The sequence below is a fragment of the Lissotriton helveticus genome, chromosome 6, assembly GCF_964261635.1.
Source record: "Lissotriton helveticus chromosome 6, aLisHel1.1, whole genome shotgun sequence".
Taxonomy (NCBI): Eukaryota; Metazoa; Chordata; class Amphibia; order Caudata; family Salamandridae; genus Lissotriton; species Lissotriton helveticus.
In genome coordinates, this window is record NC_136067.1 from 826,701,225 (window position 1) to 826,722,552 (window position 21,328).

A 21,328-nucleotide genomic window follows, 5' to 3' on the forward strand; every position below is an offset into this window, starting at 1 on the left:
CTACCCTTAGGATCAACTTAACTTGGTATAATCATTTCATGCCTCGGATGCTCCGATGTTCCCCCTCAAAAAATGATGCCAAATCTTTAGCTTACTCCTCTAATAGTACTCAAAATACCAATAGAGGACCACAAACCTGTCCCTGCCCTAAAATGTTCTCACTTAGGGCCCGATTCCGGTTTTGGCGGGGCAGGACCGCCCCACTCCAGCATCGCTAAAATCGTTGTTGAACCGTTTGCTAGATTATGAGTTTTTGCCTGGTCTAGAGGGTGGTTTTTTGGTGTTCCCACGGTGGTATCTATAAAATAGGCACTGCAATGGGAACGTTAAAATCAGTACCTGCATGGCATGGACTACTGCTGTCCCTGTTGTGCAGGTACTCTGTTGCAATATTTGCCCCTGCATGCACCCTATGGCCCAGGGCCTTGTTTCCTCTCCGCCACGGTTTTCATGGTGGAGTAACAGCCATGAAAGCTGTGGGGGAGAGGAAACTCGTAATATGCTTGGCGGGACCGCGGCGGTCCTGCCAAGCATATTGCGGCCTCAATACTGCCACACCACTACCAGGGATTTCTGATCCCTGGTGGTTGCGGCGGTCCCAGGTCGGCCTGACTGCCCTAGTTGTATTAGGGCGGTCGAAAGACGGCCATGCCCTCGCAAGCCTGGCTGTCCATCCAGACTCGTAATTAGCCCCTTAGTCCTGGATGCTTTGCCAGACTTGATTACTCAGCTTCTGATTTTTTCCACTCATAATCATATCTGTTAACACTTCATTGAGGGACCTCTCTTGGAGACTTTATGGAGTAATATGCAAGGAACGTTAGCAAAAAAGGGAGTGGAAAGGTAGGTGGGGCAAATGGTTAAAGAGAATTATGAAGGGAGGCAGAGGTGGAGGGTTGCAGAGTTAATGTGAAGGGGATGAGAGAGTAAAGAAATCAAGGAAAATGGAGGTGAATAAAGGACCAGCGGGAGGGAAGAAGGAAGGGTACCGGAGTTTTGAAAGAAAAGACATACTTTCAGTGCCCTTGTGTGATGCATGTTATCGAAATACCTTCTGTAACAAACTTATCGCAGAGTTGCATTTAAAATACACAATTTAAATTTCTAATGAAAGGATTTTGCTGCTTTTGATGTTTTACGCCAGGCTACTAAAAGTGGCTCTTTTTTAGTATTTTGATAGTGTTACAAATATTTGATTATTTAAAAGCAAGATTTATAATATTTGGAATAGATTTGACATAAGGCAGTTGTAGATTCTTTCTCAGCTACGTATCTATATTCCCATTGTCCTTTCAAGATGGTTTACAACATATGCTAAAGGCTGTGGAGTGTTTACTGTTGCTAATGCCAAGATTCTTTTCTTAAGGGTGCCACAGTTTCTGAAATTAAGAAGCAATATCGACTACTTTCTCTTAAATTTCATCCAGATAAAGGAGGAGATGAAGTCATGTTCATGAGGATTGCAAAAGCATATGCAGCGTAAGTGAAATACTACCTGTTTTGTATATAAAGTTTTCAGGCTAGTTTTAGACACTTTTACGTATCTTATTATTTAAGGGTTGGCTTCAATATTTTTTTCATTTCCCTGGTTAATTTTGATAATTTTTCTGTGGATGTTTTTGTGTTAATATTGATGTCTAAGTTGTCTTTTATCTAAATAGCCTGAGCTTGCTCCTTCTGGATTTTTTTTCCTTAGGTTATCGATTGTTTAGCATTCTGCCTTAGTTGATGTGTTCTGACAATGCTTCCAACTTCTTTAATTCTCTTATTTACATTCTGTATCTGATAGTTGGGTGTGGCTTGAAAGCACAACTGTTACACCTTATGTTGTCACTGGAAAAGGAGTTTTAAGAAGCAGTTCTGAGAGAAGGGCTTAGGCTCTGTCCACATGTTGGTCTTCGTCTCTCCAAACCTTTGATTCTCAGGAAAATCTGTGCTTCCACTGAGAATGCCTTTTGTACTTTTTTGGTGATAAAACGTATGTCAAATGCCACATGTCTGATTTATTAATCATGAAAAGTTATGACAAGGTATTAGGCCTAACTTAATACTTGTATGAACTTAATGCTCCACCCTTTTTCCGCCCATCTTTTCAATTGGTTCCTGTTACTGTCCTTTCTAAATGTTCCTTTTGATTCATGAATAGGTTTAGTAGTCCCTCCTCAGTACCACCTTGTCTCCATTTGTAACCTCCCATGAGGACTGGACTTTTTACTTGAGTTGTTACATGGTCTGTTTTATCTACAGTATGTGAGCTCTGTTTTTTAATGTCTTTATTCTAGCTGCTGTTGTAGACGCAACAGGCTCTCCCTAACCCACTCTGTTTTCCTGACAGCACTTTATCTTTGAAAAATGCTCCCTGCACAGCGCAGCCCTTTTGCACACACTATGCTGCATAACAAATGCTTTTTTGTAAAAGCGTCCCATACTGCGTTTTCACTTCAATGGTGGTCGCACACCTTGCTTTAGACAAGCCGCGTCTAAAGAAAGGGGCAAGGCGGACATTAAAGTTAAAGCGCAGCATGGGGCTCTTTTACAAACTAGCATTTGCTATGCAATAGGTCTCAAATTTACGAGAATTTAAGCTATTTGCATCCTAAATGACGATGCCTTTTATTTATGTTTTAAAAACCAAAACATAAATAAAAGGCATTATCATTTACAGTGCCATTAGCTCAAACTCCTGCAAATGCGAGACCTATTGCATTGCAAATGATTGTTTGTTGGTTACTCCCTGACAAAGACTTGATGTAAAAGATTTGCACTGTACTAATCCTTGTTAGCTTCTCTTGGAAAAGGTTTTTAAATTGTTTTGCCCAATCTTAGTTTGTAATTTTAGGCCTGTATGCCGAATGGTTGCTTCGTGGAAATGCTTATCCTCTTCTGTGAAGGTCTTAGTTGTGTTTGGTGAAAAGCCAACAATAGCAGCTGCAGGCTTGAATGATTCACTGGAAAAAATGTCTGATCCACAGATCTGATCTGGTTATTAAAAGTAATGACAAAGGCTGTATGCCTGGATTTTTTTATTGTGTTTAAGTGAATCGATCTTTATGGGCAGATTATTACTACTACACAGGATTACAGCATGTAGGCAGTTAGTTATTTTGCTAAATGGGGTCTCAAAGATTACAGTTTTAGGCGAGGGTTTTGATTACCCATCTGACAAATGAGTGGGGAAGAGGGGTGGATAGAAAATTTGCATTGTGATAATCCTTGTTAGGCCCTCTTAAGAGGGGGCTATATATTGTTTTGTCAAATGTAATTAGGTATAGAGTTGTAATGTTACGACTACATGCCAGATGCAGGCAGGATAGCTTGTGCTCAATGAAGAAAGTCTGCGTTGGTTATGGTGACAAGCTAATGATAAAGGATTTAGGCATGGTTGGTTCATTAGGGAAAGTTGTCGGATGCCATAAGTCTGATCTGTTCCTTATACAAAAAAAAGGCAGTAGTCCTTTCTGATTTATGGTGAAAAGTATATGTTAAAGTCAATTTCAAGGACGGATTGAGTTACATTGTGTTAAAGCCTGTAGATGGGTGTTTGATTAAATGGAAACTCGTCAAACAATAGCAGGCAAATCCTGGGTGTAGATGATTGTGCATTGGTTAGTGGGTCTGCCCACTTCAGCCATTTGCTGTATTGCCTTGTGAGTGATGGTATTGGACCTGTGCGCATCTGTCTGAAAATGAGTGTGCTTTAGTGTCCGGGTTGGGCGCGAGTCCCTTAGTGTTCGATTTTCTGTTTTAATGGTCCTTTTTCATTTCTTCACTTCTCATTTGTTTTTTCTTGAGTGCACTGTATCACCCCAGACAACAGTGACCAAAAGCTGCTTATCACTCATTTTCATCTGCAGTGCTCTGCATACCGCCCTGCCAGTGCTTTTAAACCACTCTGCCATCTTTGAATGATATAGTCCATAGTTTAACAATGTTTTACATTTCCAAGGTGACTGTCCTGTTTAGAAGTAGCATGTTGACCACCTTGAAATGGTTCAACAATAAAATATTGTGCGCAGGTCTGAGATCGCTGCCCAGTGTGATGTTTATTGGGCAGCCAGCATCGAATTATATTGCTTATGGTGTATTATAATTTTTTCTCTTTTCAAAGAGACCTGGCACACTGCTTCTAAACATGCTGGCCATGTTTGAACTTTAAATCATGTTACACTATGCACAGCTCCATACCAAGATGGCAGTACCATTTTTTGTAAACTGTTGTTGTTGTGCCCAACACATTTATTATTTGATGTTTATCATATATAAGCTTGTTGAATTTATTTTGGTTTCTTGGTATGGGTGTATTAGGACAGTAAAGTCAGTTGCATGGTGATTGACGTGCCCTGCCTTAAATGCCTTAACTGTAACAATACCTTGATCTCTGTTGCAGATTTATGTTGTCATGGGTGAACACAGATCATAATTTTTCAATGTGCAACATGGTGTATTTCGCATCTCTGCATTCCATAGTTATCCGTCTTTCCGTCAGATCGTCTTCAGGAAACAGAATGGTAGTGTTGATGTAACGCCACGGCACATGGCCAGAACGTAGAGTTTGCAACATCCAGCTCTGCATTACTTTGGAACGTAACTATCCATGTTGTAAAATAGACATGTCCTGCTGTATTATGTCAATGGCAGAAGACCCACTGTTGCCCAGTGAATAAATTCTGGATGACAAAGTGGTTATACCTTTGTCAACCACAGCCAAAGCCTTTTCCATATTTAGCCTGTCGATCTCACGCAATCTCTCTGAATCTTCCTGCTAAGAAATCTTCTCTAGCTCGTTGTATATTCCATACAAGAAGCACTTTTGACATGGGGTTCTTGGACCTAGTAAAAAAATCCCTGAGATCCAGGTCATCAGAAAGAAGGGACAAGTGTTGTTTCATCTGGGAAAGTGTTGAGATCTTTACTAATCTAGGCATAACTTCACAACACTTTATGATGTCACCACCCCTGCGTGTTCTGTTTGTACATAGCGTAGGTCGGACCTGTTGATCTTAAACCCTCCAGCGTAGGTCGGACCTGTTGATCTTAAACCCTCCAGTGTTACCCAGGAATCTAGACTGGCATTTATTTGTGTCTAGAGGCAAAAGCAACCAACCCCGCTGATCGGGGTGTGATGTATTGTATGATCCATTGTGGAGCATGGCATCTAATGTATCCTCACTGTACATTGTGTATTGTTGCCAATGTTCAAAGCGTGCAAGTGTGGGAATGTGAGGTATGTTAAAATCTTTTGCCTTAACTAAACCACTATAGGAAGTTTGTTGCACTGTTTTATTCAGGGAAATCATTTGATGTGGAATGAGGCATGCTCTAAGTAACGTTTCCTTTCCCTGAACCTGCCAATCTTTTGTTCCCCAGACAGATTTTTAGTCTATTGTGTCCTTCCAAAAGTCGAAACTCTGTATAGACAGTTGGGAAATAAAGGAAGAAGAGTAAATCAGCTTGGTGTTTTGTGAGCAAATATTTCTTTGCAGGTCGAGGTGCAGGCCTATAGTAATAAGAGGCTGCGTCTGATGGGTCAAAACCAGAAAAATATGCACATTTTTTGTACAAATGTTTTTGAACTACCTTTTGGTGATGTTGCACAGTGTTCCCATTGGGTGTAATTGTAAACAGCATGTGGGATAGTAGTTTTGTATAAAATAATGACAGCCATAATGTTGATAGCTATACATAACCATGTTCTGGTCTTTTTGGACTGGGATAGGAGCCCAAAGAGGTGAAAGGCTACTGCCTTAACCAGGAGTTAAGTAGCACGAGCGCGGTGGTGTCAGCATACCGTGAAGTGATCAGTAGATGTGAACAGACCATTTTTACCTGGGTCACTGGAGCGAGTCTTACTGGCTCACCCATTTGAAGTTCTGCGAATCGCAAAATGCATGAAGGATGTGGTGCGGCGTAGTGTGTGTGTTATATGCATGTGTTGGGTGTATGTGTGCCTTTGAATTGTACTATACATGGAAGATTCTGGGTGCCATTTTGGAGACCCTGGGCTAGCTGAAGGAATATGGACTTGGGCACGTCGTAGAAAGGAGTTGGGGATGATAAGAGAATCATAATGAGTTGGGCTGAGGACCTGGGCTAACCTTTTGATACACATATCGCTGTGGATTACATCCATGTACGAGTTGCCATGGGTTGTGTTGTGGGGCTATTGGAATTGGAGTGGCTCTGTTGTGTAGTTCATAGGAGTCCCCCAGGACCTGCATGTTTTGAATGACCTAAACTGATGGCTTGGTGTCCCAACCCTTTCCGGACACCCCCACAGGATATGTCACCTGTTACACCAGCTAGCTCTACAGTGCCACTACCACCTCCCTGTAATCTACAGTGGTGTATGTAGTCTTTCGCAACCACTGAACATGACAACCCTGATTCCTCAGGGATTGTAGAAAACTGTAAAGTACTTTTCGCTCAGACACTCGTGCTTGCTTTCTCTCGGAATATACACAAGTTGACGATGAGGACTTTTCAATAATTATTTATTGGTCCATTGAAAATCTGGTGTAAAATATGTGCTGCGACAATCAGGAGACAGAAGCATATGAAAGAGATTGCTAGTACCAATATCGTAAATAGGAGATACATTTCTACCATAGTGCTAACAAGATGAACATCAGTAGTTCAGATAAAAACAGTAGCACTTGCATATTCCTAAAATGCACTCCCTAAGTATTTTGCTCAAATCTGTCTAGCCTAACCTGGAGGTGTGGGGGGGGAATGCGTATCGCTATGTGTATCTGTAGCCAAGTAACCCCTAGGGAAGAACCAGCCCTCACCTGATGGTTCAGAACGAAGGACCCCGTCTCTGCGTTGAGGATGACAACCCACAAGGGATGTCAGACCGCTGTGTGTCGAAGGAGCGGCATGCAGGAACCTTGTCTCAGCTTGGAAGGAATTCTCCTCTGAATTGTAGGGGGAAGGGGGGCTGAGGGTCTTTTATACTAAATTGATCACGCCAGGGTTTTTTCTAGGATCAATATGTTTTGAAAACAATCACCGATGCTTTTCTCAACAAGTTTGATCATACACAGCTGGCTGTAGTCCAAGGATGAAAAAAGTGGGAACCTTTATAGAGAATAAATCTGCCGTACCTGGGGATATGTTTATGTACGTCCGGTACAGAGATTTATGATAGAATGCTTAGAGTCTGGTGTTGAGGAGACCGAAGCAAGCTACTAGGTAAAAAGGTCACATGTTTAGAATAGTTATTGTCGTGTGGATGGACAATGTATGTAAAGATAGGGTATACATTGATGGGACTATTCTAAAAGACATGACGGTTCCTGCTTTGACAGCCTGCTTTCTGGAAGAAGAGCAGTGCTGAGCAGAGGGCATTTAAAAACCGATCACATTATAAACCTTTTTTTTTTTCCACTAAGTTTTATATAGCACAAACTTGACCCGAATCAGGTATCAGAGCGCTTTACATAGCAACTGTTGCATTACATGAGGACACATTCATTATTGTTAGGCACGGGGAGATTAAGAGATTTTTCCAGAATCGCAGGATGTTCAGCGTCATTGCCGAGACGCAAACCCAGTTCCCCATATTCGAGGTCGTCCGCCCTAGCCATTAGGCCAACTCCTCTCCCCTTAAAGACCGTAAAGACTCACACTGTAGATCACATTTGGTGTCTGGAGATGGACTATAAGAAGGAGTGCAAGGCCTCCAAAGTTGTTATCTGTCTAGCAGCCTGTCTAGCTGTGCAAGGAGGAGAAGCTCTGAAAGACTTCTGCCTTTGACCAGGACTGAGGGCCGTGTCCTGTCAGTCTCCCAGCTGGGTGAGGGGACATCACCCATGGATTCAAGACCACCTGCCCCTCAGCACCAGTGCCTTCCTGCTTGCCAAGCCAAGTATGCCTGGTGAGGAAGAGGAGTACTGGGAGTAGCGAGATCCAGCCTGTTGATTGGATTCCTGTAGCGACGTGTGAGGAGGCAGCAGCAGCACCAGCACCGATTGGCTCATTGCCCTTGTGCAGGGTAAAGTCGCCAAAAAAACAGGGAGTGGTTCTGGTGGAAAGTGTCAATGGAGGTAGGAGGCAGCTTTAGTGACCCAGGTGGACCTAAGACCCAGGTGGACCTAAGCTGTGAGAGAGGGCCAGCACCAGGAGTGTCGCACCCACCACCCTTACTTGTGGGGAGGATCCCAAGGAACTTACCAACATTGGAGGAGCATCGAAAAACACCCTGCCCTCTGCTGCAGCACCAAGTGTGAGGAAGACTAGGACCCCTGACCGTAGCCCTCTCAAGATGCGTGTAGAAGACTTACTGGAGGCAGCTGCAACAGCTTCAACACCTGCTCAGGAGGTGCACCTAGAGACTCTGGTTTCTCAAATCCTGCTGGTGCGGGTAAACCTTAATTTACAATCCAGGCGGCCAAGGGGGAACTTGCCTGTCTGATCGCTCTTTGGCACTGGAACACTTTTGACTTTCATAAAACGCCGGAGTGAGACTCCTGAAACTCTAACTACTAGTGGGGCTGAACCTGAATGGGGAATAACCACTACCGCTAGTAAGGGGGGAGGGGGAGTCCGGGACCCGTCTATAAAACACTAGAGCCCTGAACTCGGGCACTGTTTGTATTGTTTGTGATTGTAGCATTTTACTTTGTGTTCATATATAAATACTCCTTTTTAGGTCGCAGATTACCTGACAGCGCAGCAGTCTGATTTGCTAAAGATATTGTGGGGTCATTCGGAAATCTATGCTGGAAATGCATTTCACCCGTTGCTTAGCTTTGACTTTGTGGTTTGTAACTCACATTTTCTGCTTTTCTGCTTGCCAGCGTTACTTGTTTTAGGCCTGCCAGGTTGAGTTTGTCCCTCCCGAGGAGCGAAGACTTTTTACACCAACTCCACTTGTATTCTTCCACAAGTGCTCCTCTCTATAAACATGCCTGTAAATCGTGTTCTTATCTTGTCACATTTGATGCACATTCAAAGACATAGGCCAAATGTCCAGCTCTGTCGTCTGATGGAGCTTGGTGTTTACTTTTCTTTCTAGGACTTCAGAGTGAGAGGATTTGTGACAATCTTGTTGGATACTGGGGGTGTGACCATTTTTTTCTCTAGCACACCGCAACATTTAAATGAACTGTGCAAGTATTTCAGAATGTATCAGAATTAGGAACACAGAAATTAAGCAATCCATACACTCAATCAATCTTAGTGACTTATAAAGCGCTGCTTGTCCCCCGAAAGAGAATCCAGGCACTGTGCTGCAGTGTCAGTCGAAGAGACAGGTCTTGAATACTTTCCTGAAGTGGGTCAGCGAGGATAAGGTGTGGAAGTGGAGGGGAGGGTGTTCAAGGATTTGGCCGCGAGGAGGGAGAAGGAGCGTCCTCCGATGCGGCAACGGCGGATGCGTTGTACCTGTGTGAGGGCAGGGTGAGCGGAGGTTTCTGGAAGGTAGGTGGTAGTTCAGGCGGTGGTTCTTAGGCAAGTCCTTGGTCGTGGAGGGCTTTTTGGGCGTAGGGCAGGAGCTTAAATTGGCATCTTTTCTGGATGGGGAGCCAGTGGAGGTCCTTTAGCTGGTGGATGATGTAGGCCTCCTTTTGGGAGGTTGAGGATCAGTCTGGCTGCTGCGTTCTGGGTCTTTTGGAATCTCCTTATGAGTTTGGTGGTTGGCCTGCATAGAGTGCATTGCCGTAGTCCAGCCCACTGGTGACAAGGGCCTGTGTCCGTTTCCCTGCTACTGGTGAAGAGCCATATAAAAAAAAAATTGAGAATGCAGAGTTTGGAAGTAGGCTGAGGAGACATTGTTGACGTGACGTTTCATGATGAGTTTGCTGATACAGAGTTTGCGGGCGTGGTATTTTGGAGTGAGGGTGGGTTCAAGTTCTGATTGCCACCAGGAATCATTCCAGAGGGAGGTGTGCCTCCCGAAGATCAGTATTTCAGTTTTGTCCGTGTTGAGCTTCAGGCTGTTGTTCTTTATCCAGGTTCAGACTTTCTTCATGCAGTTGAGGAAGTTGTCCTTTGTCGTGCTGGGGGTCCAATGATAGCGAGAAGATGAGCGTAGTGTTGTTCGTGTAGGAGACTATGTTGATGTTGTGGGTTTTGATGATGTCCGCAAGTGGTGTCCTATTGATGTTGAAGAGGGTTGGACTGAGGGATGAGCCTTGGGGGACAGCGCAGATGATCTGCATGGGTTGAGAGGTGAAGGGAGGGATGCAGATTCTCTGGGTGCGCCCCGTGAGAAAGGAAGCCATCTTTTTGATTGTGTTGTCTGTGAATCTGATCTAGCGCTGTTGATCATGAGTGTGTGGTAGGAGACGGTGTTGAAGGCTGCGTAGAGGTCAAGTAGGTTCAGGAAGGCTGATTCTCCTCTGTTGAGTCTGGTGCGGATGTCGTCTGTTGCTGAGATCAGTGCTGTCTTGGTACTGTGATTGGCTCTGAATCCTGATTGGTAAAGGTCTAGCAGGTTGTTTCCTACCAGATGTTCGGAGAGTTGGAGATGAATGACCTTCTCCAGGACTTTAGCGGGAAATGGGAGCAGTAGGATCGGAAGGTAGTTCTGGAGTTTGCTGGGACCTGCAGAGGGTTTCTTGAGGAGTGGTCTGACCTATGTGTGTTTCTGGCATTGGGAAAGGTGGCTGAGGATGTGTTGAGGATGGTAGTGAGCTGGCGGCTCAGATTGCATCTTCCAAGGTTGAAAAGTTCGTGGGGGCATCGGAAGGTGCTCCTGAGTGTGGATGTAGTTCATTAGAGTGTTTGTGTTCGGTGTGCTGAGCTGCTCCCATTTGGTGGGTGTGCGGGTGGCAGCAGTGGTTGATGGGATGCATAGGAGGTCGGTGGGTTAGAGATCGAAGTTTCTGTAGATGGTTGCTATCTTGTTGTGAAAATGAGAGTTCCTGTGAGGAAGATATTGAGTTTTCGGTGTCTAAAGGGCAGGTGAACTGTCTGACAATGGCGAAGAGTTCATTGGTTTGGTTGGCACTGCTCTCAATCTGGTGTGTCAGGATCTCCTTTTTCGTGGCTTTGAGCTGGCGGTGGTAGTTGTTGTGGACTGACTTGAAAGTGGCTCGGTCAGTGATGTTCCTTATTGGTTCGCCCCTTTCTTTCCAATTGTTTGCAACTGTGTTTCAATGTGGTAAGTTCTGGGGTGTACCAACTGGCTTGTTTGGTGGATTTGTGCGGTCTTGCCAGTTTGGTGGGAGCAACTCCCACAGCGGCGCTCAAGGTCAAAGTGTTGAAGTTCTCTACTGCCTGTTTCAGGTCTGTGGTGACGATAAGCTTGGTGATGCTGAGGGCGTTGATCCATTGATGCTGAGTGACCTTGTACCAGCTGCGGAAGGGGGTGTTCTGACGGTTTGGGGTAGTGCAGGAAGGTTCGGCGATGGTGAAGTGTACATTGGAGTGGTTCGACCTGGTGAGTTCCGTGGTGTGGCTGTATATGATTGTTGCTGGATGTGAAGACTGGGTCCTGCCTGTCTCCTGCTCTGTGCGTGGGATTTGTGACCAGCTGCTTGAGGCCAATGTTGTTCAATCGTTCCAGGAAGTCTGTGGAGTCGTCCTGATGGAAGTTGAGGTCTCTCAGGTATACAAAGTGTTTGGATTCGATGGAGAGCAGGGTTATAAATTTGGCGATGGTGTTGCTGAGGCTGGTTCGTGGTCCTGAGGGTCTGTAGGCGAGGGTACCTTTGATGGTGGTTTTGTCATCAGTGCCGAGCTGGAAGTTAATTTGTTCCATGATTGGCATGGTCTTGGCATCGGTGGTGGTGCAAGTGATAGATTTTTTGTGTACGTAGGCGATGCCTCCCTACGTCTATTGGTGCAGTTTGTGTTTCAACTTGCATCCAACAGGAGTCACAGTGATTATGTCCGGTGCAGATGCGTGGTTGAGCCAGGTCTCTGTGATTTGGGTCATATTGGGGCCGAGCGTGGAGATGTGTCCCAGACTTTAACGGGGTGTTTGCAGAGCGACCTGATGTTGATCAGGGCGCAGCTGAGTCATTTCCAGGAGGTCTCGGCAGCTGGGGCTGGCGTGGCGCTGGTTGCTGTGATGGTGTTTGGCACTGGGATGGAGGTGAACTGGCAGCTGTTGCAGGTGAAAGGTCCCGTTGTTGAGCGAGACGGGGCAGCAGTTGTTGTTTCGTCCAGGGCACTCGGCTCTGCAACGGAGTAGCTGTAGGAGTGCGGAGCACCAGGGTTCCTGGCGCTAGCACAGTCCAGCTGCGGACGGACGCAGGTAGGCTTGCCTTGCATAAGTAGTCATGGGAGCTGGCAGGGAGGCGGGAAAGCGGTGGTGTGCAAAAACAGCAGGAACGGGCAAATGGCCAGGACAGGGGGCTGAAGGGAAAAACTAGCGCAGTGGGGGAGTGAAGGAGAAATACATTAATGTACATAAACTAGCACAAAAGAGCTAAACTGAAATTACCCTCAACTTAAAGTACACCTTGCTGTCCATGGAACTGGAGACCGAACTGGCGTCCTAGAGGGCTTTGCGCACAGCAGTCATAAGGAGTTGGGTGGGGGAAGTGGGGTGTTCAACACAGAGACTGGGATCAGAGGCTACTCGCTGGAGCCAAGCAGCAGCCTTCATAAGGGAAGATGGGAGGGGCTGACAAGGAGTTGGGAGGGTGGCGATCAGGAAAGTAGCGGGAGCAGGCAAATGACCATGGGCAGGGGGCTGAAGGAAACAAGCATTTACAATGCAACGGTTTCGCCTTTGTAAAAGTTAGAGCTATTGGCATTATAAATGACTATTTTTTTAATTTGTGTTGGTTTTGAAAACCTATAAATAAATGGCATTGTCATTTACAATGCCAATAGCTTAATCTCTCGCAAATGCGAGACCTATTGCATTTGCATCCACGCGCACACACACACAGAGAGCCACACACACAGAGCCACCCACACATAGAGCCACCTACAAAAAAAGCTAGCCACACAGACAGAGCCCCAACACACACAGAGCCCCAACACACACAGAGCCCCAACACACACAGAGCAGAAAATAAGTTGAGGACTGTGCACCAACGCTCTGTAATGAGTACACATTTGCAGGCAGCTGCACACTGTAAAGAAAGCTTTTGAATTAAAAAAATGACCAGCTAAAGAGCGCACACAAAGTCGTTGACACAAATACATGCATTAAGAGACACAATGCCATTAAAGGATCGCCTTGTGCAGTAACTGACACAGACACATGCAGTGTCCAGACTTTGGCCCTCATCATGAGAGTGGCAGAAACACGGATGCAGTATTCCTGCACCTAGAATTATTGTTACTGTGGATACCAGTGTCATTTCCAGATGTGGGAGTACCACTGCACTTCGAAAGAGACTCTGAGTGGATCGTGCCAAATGAGTTATCACATGAATGCTGTAATCATTTTGCGTTTTCCACCGCTTTCCTGCCCGTGACCTTCACTTACTTTTAATGGAGGAATGGGCCTAATGGGAAACAGTAGAGGTGCGGTATTCCCGCTTTCCTTATATTCCCAATAACCCCTGTTACTGGCTTAACAAGGAGACCGGCCTTGCAGAGAGAGGGCTGTGGTGGTGGGTATCTATCTCATGGGTGATGGTGTTTCCTAATTGAAATGCATCTAATTTCAGGCAGGCTCACGGACAGCGGGAGGGGGGCGGGCAGGCTCACGGACAGCGGGAGGGGGGTGGGCAGGCTCACGGACAGCGGGAGGGGGGACGGGCAGGCTCACGGACAGCGGGAGGGGGGACGGGCAGGCTCACGGACAGCGGGAGGGGGGCGGGCAGGCACACGGACAGCGGGAGGGGGGCGGGCAGGCACACGGACAGCGGGAGGGTGATCAGGAAACAGCCAGCGACTAGTCTCTGCCCTTCACAAAGTATTCAAATCTCCGGGAACTCGGGAAGGTGGAAAACAGACTCTCAGCGCATTCTGCCCTAAACACTCGAAAAAAGCACATAATACGTTCCTGTTTCTATGCTACTCAAGTGACACCATCAAATGAAATTGAATTGAAAATGAGGAATAAAGACAAAATACACAAAGCTACGGCAGGGTGCTGCCGCAAGCGAAGAGTATAACAAATTACTACTACCCCAACCTTTGCGACCCACGAGACAAGGGCTGACAAACTCATACTGTCACAGTCATACAAAGTAAAAAATGTGAGTTACTCCAAAGTGATTCTCTAGACCCAAAATAAATGATGGTGACCCCACAGCGCCACGGTACAGTGGGAGGGGGGGCGGGCAGGCACACGGACAGCGGGAGGGGGGCGGGCAGGCTCACGGACAGCGGGAGTGGGGCGGGCAGGCTCACGGACAGCGGGAGGGGGGCGGGCAGGCTCACGGACAGCGGGAGGGGGGCTGGCAGGCACACGGACAGCGGGAGGGTGATCAGGAAACAGCCAGCGGGACAGGGACAAGACGGACAATGAACACAAACATCGGTGGTAAAAAAAAAAAAAAGTACACCCCCACAGTGGCCACATCTTCATGACGTTGTGGAGAAGGAAAGAATCGGCGGGAACGCCCACCAATCGCCTCGGGAAATGACGGACAGTTCTCTCTTCCAATGGCTAGCCTCCATTTATGGAGCTAGCCAATGGAAGAGAGAGGCTGAACTAAAGCACACAGTGTAAGACATAAGATTTCGCCCTGGGCGGAGCACTGCTGTGCAGTGCTCTCGCCAGGTCGAAACCTAAAAACTCCTTCTCTCCAATCTCTTTCGACAGCAGCTATTAGTATTCTTCTTTTTTCCATCTGATCTCAAAGTTCTGGAGAGGATAGAGGTGTGTTTTGCATCCCAGACAGCCTGGCTCATTACCATGGAGGACCCGATTTACCAAGAAAAGTATGTAAAGTGGATGCATCCCCTGACTCAGCTAATCAAAAGCCATTCAGCCTCAGAGGCTTGGTCTCTTTAGCAGAGTCCCATGGCCAGACTGATGCCAGCACGTAGGTGTAAACTAGACATGAACTACATGAGTCAACAGAGGTAAAAACTTTTGCTTTGAGTCAATAGCTGCACTGGACAGTAACTTTGTGATCTTTTTGAGTTAGAAACAGATTGTTTTTGTGTTAGTCTGTGTAATGCACAGCAGGTGGTATGTTGTTTAAAAGGAGCAGCAAATCCATGAATTTGTGACCATATCTCCAAAACTGAATGATGTCTAAGATCCTGATTGTGATACAGCGCATTGGGCTCTTTTTTTTTTTTTAACAATTCCAATGGGCCTAAATCACACATTCACAAGGATAATGTTATTCTCAGAAAGTATGAAAAATAATGCACAGATATAATATTAGTCCCGTTGCAAACAGGTTTAAAACCCTATTGTTACCACAGTAGCTCGCCCCAAGCATCGCTCCATACACATGTTATACACAATTTACTTCCGTCCATTGCTTCCGTTGTGTAAATTCAGGGGAGCGAGCGCCTGCCCGCTTCTGGATAGTCAGCCGCAGGGTCTGCTCATGCCTTTCTCAAGCGTCTTTTCATTTCATGTGCCATCTTCCTGCTGCAGCCCCTCTGATGCGCTCGCTCTGGGGACCGCGCCTGGCTCCGGGGCACGTCCCTGGCATGCTGAGGGCACGGACAGAAGCTGCAAGGTCACAGCAGGTTAGCCGTCGCGCAGCTTTGCGATGTACAGACCGAGTCATTTGAAACAAATGTTTTACCACTAGGTCACTGTGTAGGTTCAGGCTGTATTTTCCGCCGCGGGTTCCATTATTTTTAGGTGGGCAGCGGTGACATGCCTCTCACATTCCCGGTCAGATTCCCTCCGCCCTGGCTGAACGTCTTACGCACATTATTAAGGAAACTTTGCTCCCCTCTTCCTGTCTGTCAGCGCTCGCCTTTAAGGGAGGTGAGGAGAATATTAATGACTTGGGGAGGGTCTTTGCGGGAAACGGATCACTAGACCCAGCCCGTCCACGGTGAAGGGGGTGATGTCTGCAAGCAGACAGCGGCCGTGATGCACGGCGGACGCTCATGCAATGCAGCACCCACATAAGGTTACAAAAGTGTGCATTGTGAGGGGGTGCCTCGGGGCTGTGTTATTTGGCAAACGTGTAACGCACGCGCGCTGGTCCACGCGGCACGAGCTGTGCGCAGCCGTCACCCTGCAGTCTACGTTAGTGCAATGTATCCGTCAAGCCGACTTCAGGTTTGATTAGCGCACGAGCCGCACATTTTCAACGAAGGGCACGAGCCACGGCAGCAATCCGGTAACTCGAGCTGAATCAAACAGTGCTTTCATATAAAATATGAAATAAAAAGGACGAGGAGTTGCCCAACCCTACCTGGGATTGCTAAATTTGTCAGAGGGACGCTGTGAATGTTTTCCGTCAAAGTTGCCATCCAGTCTGCGAATTCCATGTCGCTCTTCCCTTGAGACGAAGCCATGCCGCCGTTCTGCTCTCCGTCTCTCATCACAATAAGTATTAATCTAAAATCTTACTCACAAACTCATTTGGCCCAGCTCGTCCTGCAGCGACAACAGGACATCAGCTAACCCTTCGCTGGTGGATGAAGAGGTTGACGACGAGGAGACGGGCCTGCCAGCAGAGGCGGCTCGGAAGGGTCTGCGCCCCGGGGCACCAGGGGGCAGCTGGCTGACCCGCGGACTCTGGTGCTTGATCATGTGAAGGACGGTCTGCACATTCGCGCTTAGAGAGTGGCTTGAACTGAGGGACAGCGGGAGGGGGCGGGCAGGCTCACGGACAGCGGGAGTGGGGCGGGCAGGCTCACGGACAGCGGGAGGGGGGCGGGCAGGCTCACGGACAGCGGAAGGGGGCGGGCAGGCTCACGGACAGCGGGAGGGGGGCAGGCAGGCTCACGGACAGCGGGAGGGGGGCGGGCAGGCACACGGACAGCGGGAGTGAGGCGGGCAGGCACACGGACAGCGGGAGTGAGGCGGGTAGGCACACGGACAGCGGGAGGGTGATCAGGAAATAGCCAGCGGGACAGGGACAAGACGGACAATGAACACAAACATCAGTGGTAAAAAAAAAAAAAAAGTACACGCCAACAGTGGCCACGTCTTCATGACGTTGTGGAGAGGGAACGAATCGGCGGGAACGCCCACCAATCGCCTCGGGAAATGACGGACAGTTCTCTCTTCCAATGGCTAGCCTCCATTTATGGAGCTAGCCAATGGAAGAGAGAGGCTGAACTAAAGCACACAGTGTAAGACATAAGATTTCGCCCTGGGCGGAGCACTGCTTTGCAGTGCTCTCGCCAGGTCGAAACCTAAAAACGTGTGCATTCGAGAAGCACAGGAAAAATACATTAAATTACATTAACTAGTGCAAAAGTCATGATGCCATTTCCACGTATTATAATCTGTGGGCTGTATAGCTTTATTAGTAAATCATTGTCTGTGCAACTGTAATGGTAATTTCAATTGAAAATGTATTTTCTGTAATGGCAGTATGCTACAACACTATGGTCCAGATGTACGAAAATGCAATTTTGCAATTTCTAAGTAGCGACTCCATAGGAATCTCTAATTAGGAAAGGCAAAATATGTATGAAATTACCGACAGAGTAGGAATGGCAATCAGGAAATCAAATTTAGGAAATCCCATGCCACTCGTACCAACGGTCCTGTTTTCCATTCCCAAAATAGCAGTATCCTATTAGAAAATCGCTATTTTGGAAATGCTAAACCAAGGATGGCTATGGAAATAAGGCACCTCCCATCCTGCCCCACAATAATAATGGTGCACATGTTGGTAGAGAATTCATATGCCCTAGGGGCATGTGTGGGCTCTATCGTACTTTGGAAAAAACAAACATCTTGGAGTACTGTTTTTAAATTGCACATGGTTACCATCGACTTTTGAGTCAATGGTAATTGCATTTCCTAAATTCTCATTTTGCATTTAGGGAATGCTTTGTACATGTGCTAAGTAATCACTAATAGTAAATCCATATTTGGGATTTCCTATATGTTATAGGAAAATGCGGTTTTAACTGGGTAGAAATTGCATTTTGCGATTCCCTAAAGGCCTTTATACATAGGAAATGCTGTTTTGCATTTCTTAACGGGGCGAAAATTGTGTTTCGGCCTGTTAGGAAATGCACAAGGCCTTTGTACATCTGGCCCTTTGTGTACACTCTACACCACTCCACTCTGCACCACTCCCCGCCACTGCACTCTACTATGCACCGCTCTAATCTACGGTATTGCATTCTACGCCGCTGCATTGTAACACAGTGCATTATATGACGGTGAATTCTGTGCTGCTGCCCGCCACTAAACTCTACGCCACTCTACTCTGCAACACTCTATGCCAGTCCACTCTCACTCTATCATCAGCCACTCAACTGTAAGCGACTCCACTCTATGCCACCCCAATCCATGACACTATGCCACTCCACAACATTCCACTCTACGACACTCCATGCCACTCTCCCATATGCCACTAACCTTTAGCCATGCTGAACAGCAGCCACGCTGATGTACAACATACCTAAAACACATCAGCTAAGCCAATAACTCTTGCATAGGTAAGACCTATTGGCTTTTTGCAATGCTTGTTCATAAAAACAATTATCTGACTGGATTGTTGTTGCTAAACATATTTTGCGTTGTGAGTGTGTATATACGTCCTTGTGGCTACTAGCCCCCCCTCAAGAAGCCTTGGACTGCTCGACCCACGCTACCGCTGAGAATCAAGTGCTGAAGAGAGACTCTGCCCAGTTGCTAAGCATTCATAATAGGTCAGGTCGTGGGACATTAGGAGTGAAACACCTCAAACCCCTAGGTTAGGCCCAGTAGCTCTTGTTTTCCCCATGGCCATCTGAACGGAGTTCTGATAGGGTGAGAATGTACGAGTGACAGTGCACATCCAATTAGATATTGAGTGCATAAGCTTACCAGTGATTGAAGAGGCACTTCAAGTTGTATGCCAGATCTATTGTCATTTCTAGTGTTTGTTTTAGGGGGCTTTCACCTTAGGTGATAGAACTGTAGTTATTTTTTCTCTTTTTCAGTAGATGAGGTTCTTTGTTATTTGGAAACGGCCCAACTTTATTTGTTTGAAAATATAACCCTGTGCAAATAACTCAATTACACCAAATTCTTTACAAATACAAAGAGCTGACTGTGGTCTCAGTGAAATTTATTATGACCTAGGCTGAGATAAGATGTATGGTAATAGCTAGGTTTAGAGTTGGTGATAGTGCTGGAGTACGAGTGCTTGCCCTTATAAACAAGGAAAAGAAACTGCACACGTCCAATTACATTTATAACAATGGGAAGCTTGTCATATTTACCATTGCGGATTAACCAATGCTTAAATAAAGAATTTGTACCAATTATTTTCAGTAAGTTGATTTTATGTATGTTAACCTACAAAACTATGGAAATGATTTTTGTTGTGTTGGTTATTGTCCTACAGTTGTCTTGCCACCTTTTAATGATTTTTTTACAATTTAGTTTAACAGATGAAGAATCTCGAAAAAATTGGGAAGAATATGGTAACCCAGATGGGCCACAAGGTATATATTTGAATGGAAGTAATGTTGCAACATTAGATGCTTAACATCTAATGTGAAAGTTTTTACAGCATGTCTTCGTCTGCAAAAAATTTCGATTATGGCATATTGATTATTGGTCATTAATGCTGTATAGTCCCTGAGCATTATTAAAGCAGATGGTCAAAAATATCTTCATATGAAGCAGAAAGCTGTGCCTGATGTAAACATAATGTATACTACCTTGTTTTGCCTTTATACACCAGTTATAATAAACTATTAACAATCCCATTAGGACCCTAAAAGTAGGTTTAACACACATACAGCAGCTTTTGTTCCCAAGCCCCATTTCAGGTTTGATTTTCATAAAAAAATAAAAAATTAAGTTAGTCTCTGAAAAGGACCCCATGAAACATGGCTGCTCTTTTATGTGCATGTTTCACAGAAATTCTAATTGAAACCATTTTATTATCATTTAATTATCAACCTACAACAATGTGTCCTTTACAAAAATCTGCTGACTACATTGTTTTTATTTCTGATTTATTTTTCGGCCTATGAGATCCCTGCTTTGTGTATTTGATTGCGCAGTCGTTAGTTGAGTACACTTAGTGAATAGTTACTCATTTTGGCAGTGTGCAATACATTTTTCTCTATTTATACAGGTATTTTGAGGAGAAAATATGCTCAGCCATTTTAGTGATGAGGCAACAAACCCTTGCAGTCTCTTTAAAAAATAATAATATATTTTTATTAAACAGTTGTTCATTACATAACAGAGGATACTATCTGTTACAATCTATATTACCTGTTCAAAATAAGAGGCAAAGCTACAGTACTGTTACAGTAAGAGTATACATATTACAGGTCATGCAGGCATATGTGAGATCTCGCACAAATGCTTTGGTCATTGATTCTCTGGATGCCTGAAGATTTCCCCCCCCCCACACTTCCATGATCAGACCTTTTTTTACCTTTTTTTTTTTTTTGTATCTTTTTGTACAAACTCCATTTGTTCCATACCTTTTTGTATAAACTCCATTTGGTCCATACTTTATCGAATTTCTTTGCGCTGCCCGACTCGAATAAATGACCTGTTTGGCTTGATGGCACCAGTCTAAGTCCTCCTCCCTATCCTGGATATTCTGAGGTCTACTCGCTCCCCAAACCCTCAAGCCTGCTGAGTGCAGTTTAGGGGTCGGTGGACAGATCATCCGGATTAGCTCAGAGATCATCTTACGGTCTGTTTCTTTAGTAACAAGCCATTTTTCGTAGACCGTCATTTTCCTCCCTACAAGCGGGTGTACCTCCGGGTGCAACAGCCAATGTCTAATTTGGAAGTATTGGTATCTTTTTCGGGTCAGGGAGATCATAGAACTGTGAGAGATCCGAGAGTTGAAGAAAATCGTCGGTCGAATAAGTGGCCTGCGGATTTGCACGCCGAGTTACGCCATTGTGGGAATGTACGGCTGTCCATCCCGGGTTCAAATTCCGGGTTGTCGAGCAATGGCGTCAGCGGGGAGGGTAACAAGGTGAGCCCCTTCTTGCTTGCGACTGCTTCCCATACTCTGATGGTTGTGCGAGTTCTAGAGGATCTATTAAGGTATTTCCGCCTGTCTGTTCGCTTCGGGAAGGGTATACTTCATAGAGCGTCTGTGCCATCGCTCGATCCAGAAAGAGCCATCTCTTCTCCGATTCAGGCCGGCTCCATTCCACTAAGTACCGGAGTTGGGCTGCCTGATAGTATTGTAGGAGATTAGGAATCCCTAGCCCCCCTCATCTGGAGAACGATGAGACCAATCCCTGTGCATCCACTTCCCTGCCCAAATGAATTGTATGATGGCGTCTTGTTGCCTTCGGAGTGTTCCTAGGGGTGGTCTGATGGGGATGGTTTGGAAGA

At 45.9% G+C, this 21,328-nt stretch overlaps 1 protein-coding gene across 1 annotated transcript in view; it reads left to right on the plus strand.

Moving 5' to 3' along the window:
• Positions 1–21,328, plus strand: part of SEC63 (SEC63 protein translocation regulator) — an 844,363-nt gene that overhangs the window by 114,317 nt on the left and 708,718 nt on the right. Inside the window, exons 4-5 of the mRNA XM_078648413.1 lie at positions 1,367–1,479; positions 19,391–19,452. Coding sequence (XP_078504539.1) covers positions 1,367–1,479; positions 19,391–19,452 — 175 coding nt within the window. The remainder of the gene's footprint in view (positions 1–1,366; positions 1,480–19,390; positions 19,453–21,328) is intronic.